The sequence below is a fragment of the Liolophura sinensis genome, chromosome 6 (genome assembly GCF_032854445.1).
Source record: "Liolophura sinensis isolate JHLJ2023 chromosome 6, CUHK_Ljap_v2, whole genome shotgun sequence".
Classification (NCBI taxonomy): domain Eukaryota; kingdom Metazoa; phylum Mollusca; class Polyplacophora; order Chitonida; family Chitonidae; genus Liolophura; species Liolophura sinensis.
This window is the reverse complement of record NC_088300.1, coordinates 53,313,852-53,335,246: the sequence shown is the minus strand read 5'-3', so window position 1 is coordinate 53,335,246 and position 21,395 is coordinate 53,313,852. Positions and strand designations below refer to the sequence as shown.

Genomic DNA, 21,395 nt, shown 5'->3' with positions numbered 1-21,395 from the left:
GGCCTGGAGGCATCACTCTAATGAAACGATATTTTCTTGGATTATCACCACAAAATATTGTCTGGTGATTGGAAGGGAGATGTTATGACATGGAATTGACCAGCTTGAGCTAAGCTGAGTGGTTGTTCCGGCCGCCTCCTGTTTTTCACCATTCAGACAATGTTGTTGGTCTCTTGACTGCGTGTTGAGCAGCCATGAATATGGCATATTAACATATTCCTCAACCAAAAATCTGTGTACTCGTATTTTAATGACGGCAGCCAGAATCATGCTGGGAGAACCCAATGGAAAACCACGACAATCCACTGCTTGCTAACAGACCTTCCCACTTTTTTGCAAAGCTGCTATTTCTAGATAAAATGGTGCAAGATCTCTTTGTATAGGCCTATATGTCCCAATCACATTTCAGAAACCAACAGGCCTTTCGGTTCTTATAGCTCTTTAACGCCAATTTGGAGAATGTTGTGTTCTTGAATGTGGCATGCCGGTCTGTGTTCTGGGTGGAAGAAACAGGGGTGCAAAACTTATATTTAGCCAGAACTCGTAATCGGGGTAATCCATTCACTTAACAACAACAACACAAGCACCAATGTAGCACGTATTAATCTTCACGATTCTAACAATTAATTCATTCAATCGGGTTCCAATCGAGCCCAATCCGTAGCCCTGTATGTATATGGATTCCATTCCCATTCATTGCCCAGACTGAAACGCACAAATAATCACATATTTTTGACATTTAAGTGAAACGTACCATCTCGAAGACAACAAGATGGACGAACCAAATCGGAAAGGATTGAACACTCGTACATTTCAGTGTAGCGTGTTCACAAAGGTACGCGTCACAATCTAAGGGAGGCAATCCTTGCGTTTTAAGCAGTTTTCGATTTAGGTATTGTTTTGAATATTCTGGGATTTCCTGGCTGTTTCAAATGTTCGAACTTACTTCAAATAAAGCACTGATATATGTAGAAGTGGGCTTGTGTTAACTTATATTTGACTGCAGTTGGTTTGGATAATAATTACATGTAGTAGAGAGCCTCGCTTTGGGTGTGTCTAGGGACGCCGTCATTGGCGCGAGTAAAGGAAGCTTCATATTTGTTGATAAAGTTGTTTAGCTCAAATTCATAAAAAATGGCAAGAGATCCGATAGCCTACATCTCTTCCGAATAGCATGCCATCAATGTTCGATACAACTCATTGTCGATACAACAACTTTGTCAGCATTGTACCGCAAATTTCAGTGTCCGATTCAGGTTGTGACAGCTTTAAGTTATTGGACAACAACAACGCCCACGGTTCAGAAGAGACCTAGTACTAGGAAGAGGTGAACACCGAGTGATGGCGCCCAGCAAAATGACACTATCATCATGGACCCACAGTTAGATTTTAGATGTAAGATTGAACGTATAAAATAGAACGATTTGTCGGTGACCTGTATTTTAGACTTTGGAAAACGTTGCTCTCTATTTTAGGCGAGAGAAAGGTTTAACTCATATAAATGTACATTGGTTGTTGCTGATGTTAGGAGTTTGTTGCGACGGTTCTTTGGAATCGTCCTTTGGTCGAATTTGATCATTATTCACAGAAATAGCCAGGTACCTTAGTATTTATGTAAACATGTAAGTTGTGTATACAAATAGGTCAGTCAAATTAAATGTCATTTGTGGCAATATTTGAAGATCTGCACGGCAGTTGACAGTCACCACAGGCCCCTGTATCACCTGTTAGCCCAAAGCTAAGCTGCGACATAACGCCCAGCTTTGCTTTAATATAATCCATGCTGACAATTCATTAACCCAGTAGCTGAAACCCAACCTTACATTTGGTACGGACTGATTCTCTGAGTCAGCCAAACTGTGGTTATGTCACAGCCAGCACAGGTAAACCATGGCATCTTTTAATTGTAATACAGCCATTTAAACTTTTGATTCAAACAAGACCACTCAGTGTATGTCATGTTTTGAATTCTTACTTCCGCCATGTCACAGCAAGATGCCTACTTGCTGACCTTCAGTCTCACCATGGTAAGCACTTCAATTGAGTAAATCTGCATCATGTTCGTATACAGGTACTATAGATGGCAAAATAATAAAAAAAAATATGTATGAATGCAGACATCTCCATGTGGACAATTTCACCAAAAAAATCAGCTTGAACCCTGTCTTACATTTTATCACTTCATTGCATGGTGTATGGTTTAGGTGTGGGTGGCATGGTGTCGGTACCTTAAAATGAGCACGATGTTCATTTTTGCATTATTCATCCCTCTACTTGCAGTGTATTGGGTGTACTTGTAGGCCATGATGATGACCGTCTTTCATATCTCAGAGTGCAAACATTGTCAAATGTGGCATGTTGGGTCAAAGGCAATATGTTGCACTTTGCAAGTGGTTAAAGCTGAACACAAATAAAAACATGTTTTCCAAGGTGCCTTTGACCCAACACCTCAGATTTGTAAATTCCCAAGCCATTGTTCTTATTTTGAATTCTTGTAATATTTTGTTATTCAAAGATATTAGTTACACAGCTGGTTTTCGTAATGTTACATTCATTCGATTATTTTTTCAGTTTTACCAATGTACACTGATGAGATGTCTGAAGATGTAGAACCTGAATATGAATTTGAACCTGTGAGTGTACAGTTATCAGTCATTTTTATTACCCTCTGATCAGTATCAGACATATATACAAAGCCTGAGTAAAATGTGTGACTGTTCACTCGTTTGAAAGCTCAAAATTAAAAATGATCATCTCCTATTGATCTGAGGTAATTATAAAATCTCAATTAAAAATGACTTTGTATCATGTAAATATTCATAATCTCAGACACAGAAATGATTGTTGCATTTTATGTACGTTTATATTGTTTTACATTGGCATCTAAAACACTCCTCACCTTTAAGTTATATTGGATGACCACAATTATTGTTGAAGTAATCACTCTGAAGAATTTGAAATATCAAACATTTTGACCCCCGTATACAGTCATTGCCCATAATTTCTTGAAAATTATACCTTGCCATAAGTAGTTCTGAGTAGTGTGATGTCCAGTAATCACATAAAATTTCATATGGTTGTCACCAACTTATAGCATGTTAAATTAGTCGCTGAAAAATACCCCGAGGTGATTTACTGTATACAAAATGAAAATGAGAAGCTATATCGTTAACTAAGACACAAAATATGTAACTTGAAAATTTTTTTTCAGAGAAAAAAAGGAACGTTTTGAAATTCTCTTGGGCATTAGTAATTATTGATTTAATATCATTAAATAGCAGTTTTAACGTAAAGGTTTGATTTCAAGAACATTTTACAAGGCTTTGTTGACATGTAATTCACATTAATCAATTCCAAATGTAAACATGCTTCTTTGGTAAGACTACATGTATTAAGTGTTGGGGTGATTGGGCCTTGAGGAATTAGTGTTCTCATTTTCAGAACACTTATGAAAAATTCATGAGAAAACATCTGCAGCATTATGGCTACTACACAGGTGAGTTGAGTCTTTTGCAGCCATACCATGTTAGACGAACGCTGACAATGTCAATGTGAATATGTACATGTCTTATCTATATTGGTGCATTCTATCATTTGAGTAAGATATATTTAATTATTTATTTCATTGGTGTTTTACGCCTTACTCAAGAATATTTCACTTATACGACAGCGGCTAGCATTATGGTGGATAGAAACCTGGCAGAGCCTGGGGGAAACCCACAACCATCTGCAGGTTGCTGGCAGACCTTCCCACATACTGCCGGAGAGGAAGCCAGCATGAGCTGGACTTGAACTTACAGCGACCGCATTGGTGACTCCTGGGTCATTACGCTGCGCTAGCGCGCTAACCAACTGAGCCCCGGAGGCCCCTAGTAAGATATATATATGCAGTATATGTGTACATGTAGTTCAGCATACGTATATTTCTTCATGTATGCTTATTCATCCATGCATTCTTATTCGCTGATGTTACAATATACATTGTATATGTATCACAATTCAGAGAATTCTAGGCCTATGATTGGTGAATGCTGCTTAGATAAGCTACCCTTTTCGCCGACCAGACGAGGATATTTTTTCTGTCAGGAGGGCAGCTGATAGCATTGCTCATTTACCTACACAGTCAGGGCCACATGTGATGGCAGATAGCAACGATCTTGACATTGTACCAGTCAGTAACTTTTCTTGTCTTCATGTTCAAAAGAGGTCCTAATGACGTGTATACATGCAGAATAAGGTACTTGTACTTGTCTTTTCCAGAAGAAAAGAGAGAAACTCAGTACAGTCCACTGTTCATTCTCTTTTGGCAGATAAACTTTGTAGGTGTAAGATCATGACATAAAACATTGTTACACCAGGGGAATGATCCTATTTAACTGTTAGGGCCTCCTAAGAACAACAGCGTACAAAGCAGCCAGAAATAAGACAACATACAGGTACATGTGGAAGTCCATACATGCATTCATTTGATTTGGATTATTGAGAATATTTCGCTTATACGATGGCAGCCAGCATTTAGGTTTGAGGAAACCGGACAGAGCCCGGGGGAAACCCATGACCATCTGCAGGTGCTGGCAGACCTTCCCATGTACGGCAGGAGAGGAAGCCAGCATGAGCTGGAATTGAAATCTAGCTCTAGCTCTAATTTAGTAATTAACCCCCTCGTCCACAGAGGCTCCTTGAAGTCCACATGTTAGCCTATTGATTTGACATTCATTATTTAACAGAGACATTTAATCTCAACTGTTCATTCAGTCAGATAGAAGACCCTATGGGTATCTGAACTTCTGAAACTTGCCAATAATTATGTGTGGTTTTCATTAGTGGTACATTCGGTGACCATTGACTATTATATTTCCCCTAAACATACCTGTCTGAATCATGCAGGCAAATAAAGTGTTACAGTAAGTAAATTATCATTGAGTAATCGTTACATTGCACTCTTCTTATTGCAGACATCTATATAAACGTATGCATGTACTTAAATGTGGCCTGATGTCGTTCTGAGGCTTCATGTGTTTACATAATAAATGCCCTGATGCATATCCGAGTTGACCTGAGCTTTGAAATGCAGATTGCAAATAAATAATTAAAGACGAGACCCGGTTGTGAACAGCAGGATTTGCATGATGGTCTTTTTTCAGTTGTGTGTCCTATAGTCTATGGTGCATTATATGCCTTATGAAAGGCTATGGAGTGGAAAGTGTATATAGTCTGTTGCATATTATTTAAACTGCACCCATCACATGAATTTTATATCAGCATTGTAATATAAAGTGTGTTATTCTTCGCAGTGAGGAAAACTAAAAAATGAATTATGCATTGTTGGAAAACTATTGAAACCTGAAAATTAACTTGAAACTGACTTGTTTTATTGATTTTTTTATTGGAAAGAAATGCGGTCAAAGTATTTAGATTTTAATTTGGGATTTTTGGACCACTTTAGGTGTCAGTGATTTCACAGAAATTTATTTTTGCATGTCATATACCATGTTTAAGGTTCAAATATCTTTTTGTGTGCTACCAACCATGGAATCCAAGATAATATCACAACATTAGATGAAAAAAGTGTATTTGGGAAGTGTAATTTGTTGATGGTGTACAAATCTGTACTGAATTATGTAGGAATGTGTGAGGCAGCAATTGGTTCTTTCTATTGAAATCAGCCAAAAGAACAAACTGTGAGGTAAGAGGACTACAGAAATTTGTTGCCTTGCATTTTCAGAATTTTTATTCCTATGTTGCCTCCAAATTTTCTTACCAATATTAAATATTTTATTGAAACTTCTCACACTGTTAGTCATTCTATATACATGTACATGTAGATAAAAGTATGTATTAATTAGCTTCAAGGTGGTAAGTTATGGAACTGGAAATCTAATTATCTTGCCGTGTAACTGAGTATCATCGTATAACTTGCCACCTCCTTCCCTTTCCCCTCCCCACTCAGTAACCTCATTGGGTCCAGGTTGTCATTTTGTCATTATGTTCTCATGTTCAAACATGTTGTTACAAGTATAACTGTATTGCACTCAGCTGCACAGACTGCTATGGCTGTTATAATCTGAATGTAGCTCTCGTGACCTGCTGGCAATCTTGTGTGATATGGCCCATTGAGCTCAAAGCTGATTTCCTTTGTTGGTGCTAATAGGACTGTATAGGGTCAGATTAATTTAGCTGCTTGACACAAACGACTGCTCTGTGTGGTGGGGTTAGTGGGTGTACAACAGGATTGTTGTACACGGTCCTACTGTGTGCTGTCTGACCTTGTTTGATAGTAACCTGGAACTTGTTAGGCACAATTTACCTGGGCTAAGAATGGTTTGTGTGTACCTACACATCTACCATAAGTGTTTGGAATGTTAGTGTTTGGATGGAACCACTGTTATACCAGGTGTTTAGATGGATCGCATAAGCCCCTCAGACTTTTTTGCTTCTCGCTGGGATGTGGATATATCATTTAACCCCGTTAACCGAATTTGTGTGGAACCTAAGACAACTACTGTTAAAGGTTTGTTGTCAGATCATTTGGAATCATTTTGGCTACGGTGATAGTATACATGCTTCTTAACTCTTACCTGCATGCTTTGGTAAACACAGTACTGTTTTGTATTTTACCTCCCGCTTCCTTTATGGCTGTCTTCCTTTGATATTGTTCCTCTCCAGCTACCAGATAATGGTTATCTTAACTGGCAAATTGTTATCATATGATATTATTATTAAGATAACTGCTATTTATAACAAAGCCAAACATGCAACACACTTTGAAATGGCAAGGGGATTTTGACAGTTTTACATATATATACATGCATGTATACTTCAGGTTTTTTTTTCTTGTAGATGTAATATACTGTTATTCACTCTGTACCACATCAATTTTGCAAACTGAAGTGACTAATGCTTTTCAGGACGTAACCAAGGATACCGTCACAAATATGAGCAGTATGCAGAATCCGATGACTTGGCTTTGATAAGCGAGTCTAGTGAGTCAGAATCAGATCTAGATGACGATGATAAGCAAGGTGAGTCTCATATTACTTATGTATGCGTGTAAATGGTTACAACCTAATAAGTTGAGTGAAACTAATATCGTCTGTTGAATTCTAATATCCAGTTGATTTGATTGTTTATATTTATTCTATCCCGCCCTTAATTGCGGGCCATATGCAGATATACATATTAAATAGAGATGACTTTTCAAACAACATCGAGTGTGTCACACAACAAACAGGTCGGTACCTCCCCGAGTAACATCATTTCAAACTGTCTTCATGATGTCTACAAATAAATGAATTTGAGCTTGCTTACTTGTTAGATTTTCTTTCTGCTTTTGATAAAGGTGAAATATCGGAATTTCCTTCAGTGATAAAAGTGTTATTTTATACAGTTTGGGAATAGATATCTCTTTTCTTTTAAATTTTTTGTATTTTACACCCAGACGCCATCATGTTGAAAAAGAAACATTTGTTTCAAGACGTTCCTATCTGAGCCCAGGGGTATGACATCAAAATATATGTACAGGAAACTGTTACATTTCTGTTTCACACAACAATAAGACAACGTCACACATAGGGCAACTGCGATGGCCTAAGCTTGCTGTTTATCTTGGTGTTTGTTGTGTAACCTGATGCCGCTGAACTGTGTTTCGTAAATAGTCACACAACAAACACCGCTTCGGCAGTGTTAAACCTTTAAACGCACTTGTTAAAAGTGTTCTTGTTTGAGTGAAACATGGGCCAGAGGTTGTTTGCTAATGTTAGTAGGATTTTTGGTTCCATGAATTAACCAAGCACATTTTCTTACACACAGAAAACTGTAAATTACATATTATACATCAACATTTATATTTTGTACAAAATATTTTATTATGATTTATGAAAAGTTTGCATTTTTGGTAGGCATTAAGCGAACTGTTATTATGACATTTTTTTTTGGTTGATTATAACTATCCTAATAATGTATGTCCAGAACTATACTGGGAATTGGTGATATTTGCCAGGAGGATGTAAAGTAGCATTTTTCAAACACGAATACTTGGTCTTTTCCGACTGTTGAATTGTAAAACAAAAATGGTATGCACTACATCATTTTAAAGATAATGTCACTTTCTATATATGTAAACACCATGTTAGAGGAATCATTGTACAGATAAATGCTTACGTATATATGGACAGACTTTAGAGCCACAAAGCTATGTAAACATTACACCATTAGTGAGTACATTAGTGGACATAGGATTCAGCATTAATGTACTAATGTACTATACATGTACTTGTGTAGTACATATAGAAGTACTGAGTAGACTGAGCATTTAGATTACGCTTAGATATGATAACTTGTACAGCAGTGTCCTTCATCACAGCTGTTTATATGAATGGCTCATTGAATTGAGAAACCTGGCAATATAATGAAGCATATAATTTGCTTAGTTTTGTCCATTGCTTTACATGTATGTTATAATGGTCATTTCTTTGTATCAAGTCATGCAAAAAGTTTATCTGAGGAGTTCCAAATTGAAGAAGTGTTGTGTTTTTGGAAACAGCAGCAATCTCACACCTTGAGGGTTGTCAAAGCCATTGAACCAGCAGTGGGCCTTTGTTCATTTATATGTACTCATGTCCTCTATTCATCTAGTGCAGGTTCTGCTGATGTTGGTTCTCTGCTGACCTTTAGGATTTCATTATTATAATTTCAGAAATATTTGCATATTTTATGACTTGTTCATTATGAACAAGTGTGAAGCTCATTGGACTATCACTGATACATTTTTAGATGCTATTCCGACAGAGAAATGGATTGTGCTTTACACAGTAACAGGCATCGTACATGCCAAAGTAGGGGGTTGATTTATATATGCTGCAGTAATCATCTTGTTGCATGGCAGTGCCTGGAGGAGCTGAGGTTGATATGTATGATGCACAGTGAAGAGCCAGGCATTTGCATGCTGACTTAAATTACCAGAGCATTGACCACAACTCATCATACATTCAGGCCTCATCCATAATGTACACGGTTTATCCTTATGTCTAACTGACATGCAACAGACCTGTTCAACTTCTTTTTGTTTCTAGGTTAACAAGCATGATTGCAGCCGACATTTTAATAATTTATTAAAAATAACTAAACCAAAAAAAGCTGTAGTCCATTTATATCATTGTTGCACCTAAATGGTATTTATATTACAGTGTACATGTACATGTGGTTGGTCAAAATGCTTACTGATGTTTCTGTAGATCAGTCAAAAGAGAAGAACGAGAAATTTAACAAAAACCTACACCTTAAATGAAAGAGCTATACTTGAGGTTAAATGGAATATCTCAATTTTCTAACAAGCAGTGCTTGTTATTTGAGTATTTAATTGAATCTCCTTAGACTGCCATTTTAACAGATTACTTATGTCATTGTGCTTAACTTCACTCAGAAGCTCTTCAGGGCATAACATTTCTGACACATTTTGGCAGCCTATAACCACCCTTGTAGACATGATGTGACCTTCTAGTATAGTCCAAACTCTTCCTTTTTAGAATTGGCTTTCACAAACCTTAAAAATCCAGATTATCATAATATATGCATTTAGCTGAGACTGGAAATGCATGTTAATCATATGATAGGAGTAAAACCTTAAGCACAGTGGTGTCACAACAGGAGGAAAAGAGGCTTTTCGTTGGACAAGCTTAAAACATTACAGAACTCAGTGTCCTACAGTTGGTGAATTTTGTAGAAAACGACAGTAGTTAAAACTGTTTCTCCTCCTATAAAAACTTTTTAAAAATCTAAAAAAATAAAATTCCACACAGTTTGCGTATCTGTTGTATAAATGTGTTCTTTTCTTATAAGATATGGTCACAATTCTATTTATGCCATTATGCACGTTACTGTAAGTAGGATGAGGATTACATTCTAGGTCATCTGATTTACATTATTTGTTTAATGGGCTGTTTTTGATTGAGGTACAGCAGTCCATGGCATCTGTTTTTGTGCCATGACTCTGTCTTTGGCATGTTAGGGCTACTTTAATGACAGATTGTTGTTGCCGGGATTTCTTGGTTTTGTGACACTCAAAACAATTGGAAAACATTTATTCAGACAGTTTTTGTACATGTAATTGTTTGTGAATAACACCCTTTATTGTGTGTGTAGTTCTGCTGTCTTGCCATATCTCAAAAGCCCATTATTACACTTATATGAACAGAACCTTAGAGCCTTAGAAATGTTGTTCCCCATTTTCAGATAACAAACTACAAGAAGACATCCTACGGACGACACAACTGGTCTACAGCTATGAAGCAGGGCGTATGGTAAGTGTGTAGTGTACAAATATCTAATTTTTGTTATAATTTCATTTTTTATGTGTAACACTGAGCTGAAATATAATCTGACGAAATGAAAGTTACTCCTTTTCTTATTCACTGGTACTGAGTGGATGGATGAAGGATCACCTTTTTCCCCTGATGGTCACCAGAAGGAAGGAATTTTTGAGAATATTATTTCAGTAATCTTTTATTCACGGGTAAGAAGAGTTATTCCAACATTCATTGTAGTGATTAGAGTTTGAAAAACTTCCTGAGATGTCAGAGTTCCTAAACTCTGATGGTATAGTATATAAATCCCATGCTAGAATTCACTTTTGAATGCCTTTCACTCTCTTCACTAAAGTCTAAACTAATAAATGAAAATATATTTCTGCATAGTTTTATCTATTTAATGATGCCTACTTCAAGTTTTAGAGATCTTTTCCTTTAGTGCCATATCCCATTTAGTAATATTTCATCTAAATCATGGTGGTTTAGTGTTGTAGTTCATGGGTATAAGATATGATACTGATATTTTGTACATTATGTTTTTAGGTGTCTCGTTTACGAGAACCCAGGAATCTCTATGCTTTGGCAAAAGAGCTTGGAGCTCAGCAAGCTGCTAGATGGTAGGTATCAAAATATATCACAAGCTGAAACCCGAATATTGACACTAGTGATTTTGTCCAAGCTGCAGAATAGATTGGTTTACATGAAATCTTCATTATATGCTAATAAAGGTGTGTTGCTCTCGTCCTTGTCTACTCTCTGATTTATCTCTTGTGTCAAACATGAGAAAATGCTATCTGACAGGATTTGTGCAGTGGTGAAACATGAGAAATGGCAGACATGAGGTATAGATGAGGTGCTGGTGGGGAGTACACTTCATGAACACATCAGTATTAGGTATAGATGAAGTGTACACCTGATCTATAAATTGAGGTGTACTGTACCTCCACATACACCTCAACAATCTATACGACAAAAAAATCAACACTAGATGATTTACCACAGAAACCGTGGGGGGGAAAAAAAGCACAACATGACAAACGCCTCAGCAACGTAAAAAAAAAAAGAAGGTACACATCTGAAGTTTGAAAGTTTTTAAAAAGTGATGAAGTACTTTTGGTCGATCTAAGAAACTTTGATAGTGTATAGACTGTTGCCAAATCAAAAATGGCAATTTTGCAAAAAAAGATACCTCAATGAGATAGTGGAATATGACAAAGGATTTTTGTAGCTAAAATACCCATGTTTTTCATTACAGGCCTAATGACTTGCAAGTGCTACAGACCCGTATCAAACATATCCGCTATGTTCCACCTAGCCCAGAGAAATTTTATCAGCCAAGTAAGTCTAGAGCAAGTAATGGTATCAGTACCATTTCAGAAATTTTTTACATGTTTGATGAAAATTTATATGGTATTTATATTATTTATATTAATGAAAAAAGATACTTTGTATTTGACATAAATGTAAAAGCTGGAAAATGTCATTTAATATTATAAGTACATGTGCACTAATCTCCTTGAGTTTTGTTTTGTTCAGCTGGCTTGGAGCACACCCCCATGGTGAGAGGAGAGGAGTATGGAGGCAGACTGGTTTATGAATATGATACCAAGGGAGCATTTGTAAGACATCCTCCTCTTTAATAATTTCCATATACTTGTGCTTTGCTAGCTCAACAGCTTAAACCACAAAAGGTTTGTTGGTGATGCTGTAATCTTTTCCGTTTTTTTTTCCTGTCACCTTTATTCACAATATGCCTTAGTTGTCGTTCAAGCCAAGTCTTTATTTTTCAGTTTGTTCGGTCCTGTGTTGGAGGGACAAAGAATGGCTACACCACTTGCTGCGTCCCATTGATGTCAAAGGAAGACCAGACACTGCTGTTTGAATCAAGATTTGAATGTGGGAATCTAGGAAAAGTTGTTCAAATGTAAGAGTTACAAAAATTATTGTAAACGTGCGCTAAATATCTTTTCTGACTTGAACTAATTAAACAAGTTTCTATTTCAAGTCAAAATTGAGCAGTTCTTATGTGATGTTAATGGCGAGGTATTACTTTTGCCAACTTGGGAATTGGCGAGAAAATTTTGTTTGACACTTAATAAACCAATTTTCTGGTCAGTGGTATCTTATACATGTGTGAATGTCTTAAATGGCATAGTTATGTATGTTTGTTATGTATTGCTGTATTGCTAAGACGTTCTTGTGGTTTTGTTCAACAGTGGAGAGTACGACTATGAGCTGTGGCTGAAGTATGACTATTACACACATAAACATACTCAGTGGTACTACTTCCAAGTGAACAACACTAGAGCTAACAAACTCTACAGATTTACCATCGTTAACTTTATGAAGGTAGGTATTCATAACAACACACTTCTGTGTTATAGGGGCATCTGTGGCCAAGTGGTTAGTATGCTAGAGCAGCACAATAGCTCAGGACCCACTTGCCAGTACAGCCACTGTGAGTTCAAGTTCAGGTCATGCTGGCTTCCTTACTGGTGATATGCGGGAAGCTCTTCCAGCAACCTGCGGATGGTCGTTTATTTCCTCAACATGCCAGCCCGGTTTCGTCTCACCGTAATGCTGGATGCTGTGATATAAGTGAATGAATTAGTTTTGCATACTGCATGTAATAAATTATATGATGCTCATATGTTTTTGTGTAATAACTTTGTATTTTGGTTTTCTCAAATGTCTTGCGTTAACCACAATAAGATGGCTGCAATATTGCCAAAGTGGCATTAAGCCATAGTCACTCATTTATTTAGATAAAATAGATATACCAATCTTACATGTGGCTTCATTGAACAATATAATGTGATGAGGATATGTTTTGTTGACTTACAGCCAGACAGCTTGTATAACAATGGCATGAAGCCACTTATGTACAGTGAAAAAGAGGCACAACAGAGGAAAATAGGCTGGTTCCGGTGTGGCTCCAGTATCAAGTACTATAGGAATAACAAAATGTGAGTAGTACACTCCAACAGAGATGCATTTGTCTCCTCTTACAAGACTGATTAATGATTATGCAAGGTTGAAGAAATGCCTCTAAAACAGACATGAAAGTAAGGCTTTAAATTGACTTGTGTATTTATTTTCCAGAAGAAGACAGTGGTGTATTTTGTGCTTAGAAAATTGTCAGTGTGTCACAAGTCCTTTACTTTCTGTTTCAGGTACTCAACTGCCAAGGGAGATAAGCCATTCTACTCGCTGACATGGACTGTGGAGTTCACTCATGACAATGACACTGCATATTTTGCTCACTGTTTTCCCTACACCTACACAGATCTTCAGGTACAACCATGAACATATTCCCAATTTCACTTAACTAACATTGCTATTCAGTAAAGTGTTGAGTTTAAGTTTAATCTACCTCAGTGAAGTTGACATTGCTGGCTCAGATGGTTAAAGCACTGCCTCGCTGCAACTATCAGGCTCTTGACCAGTGAGGTTTTGTGTTCAAATTCAGCTCTTTCTGGTTTTGTTTGTGGCTTTAAATCCAGATGTTTGTCAGGTACCTGCTAGAATGCGTTGGTTTACTGCGTCTACAATGGTTTTCTCCACCCATAAACCTGTACGTCATCATATTGAAGAAAATTTCTTGAGTAGAGTGTTTATTACAGGTGTAATAAATTGTTGCTTAGTACAGGAATGCATAAACATTGTCTAACATGTACTCTGCATAGATTTGTTACCATTCCTGTCATCTCCAGAACATTTGTGACCATTGCCAGTTACTGTATTTTCGCAACATGATTAAATTAATCTTTACGCGTGAATTAAGAGACATCTTTTACCTTTTCAGGACTATTTAATGGAGGTGTCCAATGATCCCATCAAGTCTAAGATCTGTAAACAGCGTGTGCTGTGTCGAACCATGGCTGGTAACTTGGTCTACATTCTCACCATAACATCACCCTCTCAGAATCCTCAGGATGTCAAGGTGTGTAAGATCTCAACTGTGTCCTCAACTATTGCCTTTAAAACCTTAGGTTGGATTTCTAGAAATAGCTTGGCTACATTGTGTAAAATTCGGACAATATAGTTTTACCAATAAAGTACCAAACCATTGACACTGCAATAGTCTTCATGCTTAAAGAATACCAATGACGTGAGTATACATGTAATCATATTAAAATATATGTTATTCTCTTCCCCATTCAGTACAAGAAAGCTGTTGTGATAACATCCAGGGTTCATCCAGGAGAAAGTAACTCTAGCTGGATGATGAAAGGGTTTCTAGACTATCTGACAGGCAACTCTGCTGATGCTAAGGTTTGTGTGGACAAGCTGTGTCACAGCGCACATAATTGCATAGTGGCTTTCTATACACACCATATTTTTTTTTCAGTACTTGGCAATATATCAATCTACTCCAAGCAAAATTTTATCTAGTTAACATGAGGCATTTTATCTTTGTGGCCAACTTGCTGAGCTCTTTGTCATGATTTTCTTAATCCAGCGACCAGAAAGTTCCGGATACTTCCATATGTCATTGTCTTTAAATGCATGCATCTAACAGTAATTGTTTTTGTTCCATTTTTTAGTTGTTGCGGGACACATTTGTGTTTAAGATTGTGCCCATGCTAAACCCTGATGGTGTTATAGTTGGTAACTACAGATGTTCTCTGTCAGGACGGGACCTGAACAGAAACTACAAAACAATGCTCAAAGACTCCTTCCCTCCAGTCTGGCATACCAGAAACATGATCAGAAGGTTTGTCTGCTGAACTTTTCCACCCTCAGAGTTTTCAGGGCTAGAATGTACATACATGTTAAACCAGATTTCTTGTTTTTGGTAACTAATGGTGTTTTTGTTTTGGTAGAAAATGCTTTGGGTTGTTTCTGAATGTCTCCATTTCTTCATCAGCTTAAAATTAAATCAGTAATTACCTGGTTTTTAACATGTAGGTTGTCAGAGGAGAGGGAAATAGTGGTATATTGTGATCTACATGGACACAGCAGGAAACAAAATGTCTTCATCTACGGCTGTGAAAATCGTTATAGTGCTAACAGGAGGTTACGGGAACGCATATTCCCCATGATGCTCCACAAGAATGCTCCTGATAAGGTACTTTGTTTGTCAGAGTATATTAAATTTTAAATCATACATGTGAACTAAATATTTTGATGGTAATATACAAAACCAGTTTTACATAGGTGCATTAAAGTTGTTTATAAGCTAGGCACCATTTTTTGAAGAAAACATAAGTTTAATTTTTGTGAAAATGTAAAACATTTATACTGACATAGACATGCTGTTGCTTTGGTGTTATCTATCGCCCTAAGCTAAATCGCATGGTTTTCTCATCACAGTTCAGCTTTGACAGTTGTAAGTTCAAGATTCAGAAGAGTAAAGAAGGCACTGGCAGAATTGTCATGTGGAACATGGGCGTAATGAACAGTTTTACCATGGAGGTAACGATAGTGTGATATATAAGTCATGTTTCTGTGTATCGTAGAATTTGATTTATTGCAAAACCCAAAATAATTTTCTGTACAGGCATGGTATTAAAACTACATGTACATGTATTTTATGATTATTTAAACTGAAACAAATGCCTAATTTTATGAAGGTTATTAAATATTCCGATGTTTTCGGCTATTTTCAAATTTAACAACTTTTTTTTTTAATTGTTCTGAGTTTGTGCCTGATGACCTGATGATTGTTAATAATGTATTTATAATGTGATTTGGGTTTTAACACCAGATGGAAGAAGGATAGCATTGTGCCATTATTTGGTGCTAGTGAACATGAACCCTTTTTTCTGTTCTAGGCTACATTTTGTGGCTCAACTCTTGGCAAGAAGAAGGGTCATCACTTTTCAGTGGTGGACTTTGAGATGATGGGCTACCATTTCTGTGACACCCTATTGGACTACTGTGATCCAGATAACACAAAAGTAAGTAACTTTGTCAAATGTTGAAAGAAAGAAAAATATCAGAATTTTGGACTTTTGCCTTTTTAATTATTTCCATTACTCAAAATTTAAACCCTCAGTTTGAATCAACTCTAACGGTTTGCTTTTTGTACCTGGAGTGATGTGTTCACACTTATCTATTACTGTGGACATATTCTGTCAGTATTTTAATTGTTGCCAAAGAGCTTACTTTAAGCAGAGGAATAAATTTCATGTGATGTAAGGAAAAGGAAGGTAGTGTTGACATTCAGGTAGCCATGCATATTTTGATGAATAGTTCAGAATAGGTACAGTGTATGATAAGGTGACATCACCTCATGTGACAAGTATTTCATAGGCCTGCTACCAATGCTGTAATGATGGATTAACCGTGAAGAGGTAGTAAAAGAACTGGAATTGTTGGATGACTTCATTTGACAGATTTAAATCACATTATGTAAAGCTTAATTATAATTATATAACAATTCTTTAGGGATTTTGATATTTGAAACCATGAAAGTCTCTGTTCCTTCCATCATTTCACTGCAAGGAAACTGGTTTGAGTCCTCAGGAAGCTCATTACCATTCGCAGGTTCCTTCCTTTAAATATATGTACTGTGTATACAGATTGTTGTAGCTACAATTTCTCCTCATTAATCAGTATTTTAATTTCAGCCTTTTAGCCTTGAGACATATTTTGAACCTGGCTTGCCAAGCCAGAACAATGTAAAAGAAAAGCAGACAGTAGTGGGCTTATAGTACTAGTAATACGATGTGCCAGTAGTAGGCTATTACATTCCCTGGCTAAGAGCTTTTAGACATTGCTTTAGACATCCACTATAAACACACGTCTGTTGTATTACTGCATTGAAGAGCTTGTGAACCTGTAAACTGATTTTACTTTAATTTCCAACATGCCATTCTCTTGTGGTGTTTGCTGATGTGCTACTGACATTTAATGGTAACTATGATTTTATAACTCTGTGTGACGCACATGTATAAATATGTTTGTATGGTGTGTAAGATAATGGTGTGTTAACATTGTGTGAATTCCTTTGCCCAAAGATAAATAGAGTGATCTCCCTTATTTTGCTACCCATGTGTTTGCAACGTCTGTGTAATGCATCAGTATTTTATATTGTTTTATTTTACATGGCACATTCCTTGCTTGCACATAACTGTCAATGATGTCTTGTGTTGTTATGCTGGTATATTTCATGGGATGGTATTCATGAAGCTATGTGGTGTTAAAGTTAAATCCTGAGATACATTTATGATCATTGATGATGATGTCCATGATATAAAAAATACATGTACCAAGAAAGTGACCAAATAATAAATATTCTTAGAGTGTGTAGATAGCAGTATAAGAAAGCAGTGCACATGTGATGTGAATTTTAAAGCAGATTGTACAGTCGGATGTTATGTTTCTGTGTAAATGCCATGTGATAATGTTGCTACCTGTTTTGAAAGACGTTATACAAAGACTAAAGAAGGTTCATGGTCCATTAGATTGTCAAAAGCCTAGTTTATGAGATCCAAGGACAAAACAAATTTATATTTATCTATTTATGGACATTTTGTGCCAACACATTTCACTTATATGCATATACGATGGTGACCAGCATTATTGCAGTGAAAAATCAGCCATATGCAGGTTTCTGGCAGGCCTTCCTAGAGGTAGCCAACCAGAACTGAACTTGAACAGATTTATAGTTGAACTTCTTATTGTGCACTATGCTATTGATATGTGTCATAACCATAAATGAGAATGTGCAATAGGCATTTTACCATAATTCTGCATCAGCTTAAAGGATTAGTGTCCAGATTTAGCTACTGGCCCTAATTATAAAGATTATAACCTGTTTCAACATTATATTACTGAGATGGCTTTTGAGAAACGTAATAATGACTTTAAATCCACCAAAACAATAAAACTACTGCCCTAGTCGATCTCCAGCCGGCCGCCCGGTATTGTTCAGCGGGTGACGTCATAGATGGCCAATCCAAGTCTAGCTGGCCTGTAACCTGGGAATATGTATCAAAACAATGTCATTTTCGAGATGTATTCTAGCTACACAGAAGCAGATATACTGCTGTTTGAATTTGAACCCATAGTGGACGGCGTTGACATCCCAATTTATAACGCTGACACATCTAAGCCAGACTTCAGATTTTGAGTTTTCGGACGTTGAATTTGATCTTGATTCAGGCAATTCCAACCGCAATAACAATTAATACGGACTGTTAAGCTGTGTTGCATTAGTTGCATTATACCAAGTGTGTGTTTATCTAAGGTTTACTATTTATTTACTATTCTTTCTTCTGTCCACTTCACAATAAATATCATTCATGTCCCTGAGGAATTCATACCCATATGCAATGTCAATTACCAGCATATGTTATTGTCAGCATTCCGAACAGCCTATGCATATGTGGTGGCCCATAGTTGTGTACATTATAAATACATTAACGATGTTGATGTCGGCATTAAAGTGAAAAAATTTGCCATCTATCAGTTTTCAGTTCTGCCAATAGAATTTGATAACCAGTTTAGAAACATGCCATTGTGGAAATCTTTTTCCAGTTCAGCTGTATTCGTTTTATAGCTTTCAGCTGTAAAATGACGAGAGAGGGTATGGCTGTTTTTGGTGGGTCCAAAATCCATCTGTCTTGTGCTGTAAATATGCACCTTCCGGAGGGCCAAATTGACTCAAAAAATAACTCCAGGGTTCTTCTACGACCTGTCTTTACAACCGTATACAGGACAGCAAAGCATTACATGGAGAAATGCGGTATGCTTGTTGTCATTCTTGTAGCTGTTCTTAAAGTTGAACTAAATGGAGAAGCTCTGACAGCTCGTCAAGGTTGGACGTAATTTGGTGGAGGCTACTGAGTGTTGGTGGAAAAAGTGTACAAAACCAGCCTTATTATCAAGTGATTTTAATGCCATATTACTTAGATTATTTTACCCATTATGAGCAGTATTTGGCACTCAATTTAACAATATACACAGGGGCAGCTAATTATGAATAAATGATGAATCTTGACACTAATCCTTTACAGATTAGATTTATAGTGTTATATTATGTTAATTCCAATGTTTGTTACTGTAAACATGCATGTGCTATTGTGTATTATAAGCTTTATAGTATTGATGAATACACGCCTACGCATTTTTAGCAAAAAGAACTGTGTCATTGACCATTTGGTCTAATTGCATACATGCATTTACGGCATTTTGCTTGCCATTATGGATATCATTGCTTCTGATTAATGATGCAAATCATGTGTTTATTGCAGTATGGGAAATGTACATGTATTTGAAATAAGAACTTTATTTTTGGCCACAGCAAATATTTACATTGAAAGAAATTTACTTTAAAGCTAATTTTTTAATTGTGGTGTTTGGATCTTGGGATCTTGCTCATTTATTCTGCCCACTGTATGAGTCTTCACTTTCTCTTGGGTGATGCCTGATTTCTACCACATGCAAGCATATTGAGTCTATACATTGATGTAAATTATGTTATATTTTAAGTAAATAAGTATTTACTTTTGTTTTATTTTATTACTACAGGCTGCTAATATTTATTTGGATTTGGAGGAGAGACTGAAGAAGGAGATTTTGGTGAGACTAGAGAATCAAGGCTTAAGTACAGAGGATATAGATCTCAACGATGATTACGTCTACGGCTTGGAGTCTACGTAAGTCAGACTGAATGCAGCAGGTTGTATACATTTGTATGTGAATCCAGGTATCCAATAGTTAAAATTCTGTAATATATTCTGTGTAAAGTATTTCCTCTCGTAGAGATACATGTATAGGGTTGTTTCTAGTTCAGAAAAGTGTTGCTGTTACAGCATTATAATTGTAGTGTGTAAAAAGATGATATTACTTAGTGTTGACACTGATAATCAGCCTGCGGAATGAACATGAATGCTGTGTTAATGGTTGTAGTGATGGAGGTTCTGACAGCTCAGGCTCTGATGGCCTCCCCATCCACTTACAGTATCTGTCAGCTCAGGTATGTCATTTTCTGTACACTCAGACAGAGCCAGTTAGCATAGGTAAGTCATTTATTATACATGCATTCGTTGGCTACCTTAGGTGAATCCTTTGCAATACCTGTTAACTCAATGATTCATTTGTTTTGTGAAAGCCTGGCATGCCTGTGGCATCAACTGCTAATTCATAGTATAGGATAGTCTGAGGCACAGGGAAGTCACACAATAGTGCATATTAACTCTAGTAAGTGGCCCTGAAGTACCCATAAGCTGTTACTGTAAGTCACTTGTAGTATCTGTCAACACAGGTAAGTCACTTACAGTACTCATCACTGAATCTCAGTGCCACTTATCGTTCAGAAGATATGATGTTGATTCCACAGACATAAACACAGCGAGTCACATTAGCGTTTCAGGCAGTGCATTTATACTGCAGTCGCCACAATACAGCAGCTGTGGTCAAATTAATACCCATGTGTGCACAGTGGCCTTTGAAGTTCGAAGTTGCTTTCCATGGCCAATAAAATGTAAGACATTCTTCTTTGCATTTTCAGCTTCTTCGTTATTTTTACTACAAATAACTGTGTGGGGATAGAATTTCAGTGAAACAGATATTTATTGTAGTAAGAATGTAGGTGTCAATTTGAGTAAAAATTAGCACTAAGCTCCCATGTACTGCATGATCTTTTGACATTTGACGGAAAAAAAATGACATGGGTCTGAAATGAAAATATGGCTTATACAAACATGTGAACAGTCTGAGCATATCATATATATCTTTATTTTAATGGACTTAAGACAGTTCCTTCCACACTTTCTTTCTAGGCTGCGAAAAAGAAGAAGAAGCTAAGGTCAAGAAAGGAACGTGACAGACAAAGACTCCTTAAGGAGACTGTCAAGAAGACTTCAAATGTACAGTTGGTAAATATACATGTTTCATTTCAAACCATAATGTGCTGCTTTAACTATGCCTCTTAGTTTAGCAGACTGTGTTTTATTTACTTCATAATTGTCGTATTTTATTTTCATTTTGTGTGTTTACAGGAATCCAAGCCTGCAGAGAAGAAGACTTCTTCACAGCCTTCATTCAGCAAACAGGACAAGGTTTGTTTGCTGCCTACGTCATCACGTTGTTATGGAAAGAAACAGGGATAAATATATTCACTTAATGGTGCTAAGTGGC

At 36.7% G+C, this 21,395-nt stretch overlaps 1 protein-coding gene across 1 annotated transcript in view; it reads left to right on the top strand.

Annotated features, from left to right (window-relative positions):
- Positions 1–1,223: 1,223 nt before the first annotated feature.
- Positions 1,224–21,395, top strand: part of LOC135468133 (cytosolic carboxypeptidase 2-like) — a 35,320-nt gene continuing 15,148 nt past the window's right edge. The window contains exons 1-22 of the mRNA XM_064746211.1: positions 1,224–1,395; positions 2,572–2,633; positions 3,442–3,496; positions 6,909–7,022; positions 10,231–10,298; positions 10,848–10,921; positions 11,560–11,642; positions 11,841–11,923; positions 12,095–12,228; positions 12,521–12,653; positions 13,149–13,270; positions 13,478–13,598; positions 14,110–14,247; positions 14,469–14,579; positions 14,852–15,021; positions 15,216–15,375; positions 15,621–15,722; positions 16,082–16,207; positions 19,785–19,912; positions 20,166–20,232; positions 21,038–21,133; positions 21,257–21,316. Of these exons, the coding sequence (XP_064602281.1) occupies positions 1,371–1,395; positions 2,572–2,633; positions 3,442–3,496; positions 6,909–7,022; positions 10,231–10,298; positions 10,848–10,921; positions 11,560–11,642; positions 11,841–11,923; positions 12,095–12,228; positions 12,521–12,653; positions 13,149–13,270; positions 13,478–13,598; positions 14,110–14,247; positions 14,469–14,579; positions 14,852–15,021; positions 15,216–15,375; positions 15,621–15,722; positions 16,082–16,207; positions 19,785–19,912; positions 20,166–20,232; positions 21,038–21,133; positions 21,257–21,316 (2,232 nt within the window). The 5' untranslated portion in view covers positions 1,224–1,370. The remainder of the gene's footprint in view (positions 1,396–2,571; positions 2,634–3,441; positions 3,497–6,908; positions 7,023–10,230; positions 10,299–10,847; positions 10,922–11,559; positions 11,643–11,840; positions 11,924–12,094; positions 12,229–12,520; positions 12,654–13,148; positions 13,271–13,477; positions 13,599–14,109; positions 14,248–14,468; positions 14,580–14,851; positions 15,022–15,215; positions 15,376–15,620; positions 15,723–16,081; positions 16,208–19,784; positions 19,913–20,165; positions 20,233–21,037; positions 21,134–21,256; positions 21,317–21,395) is intronic.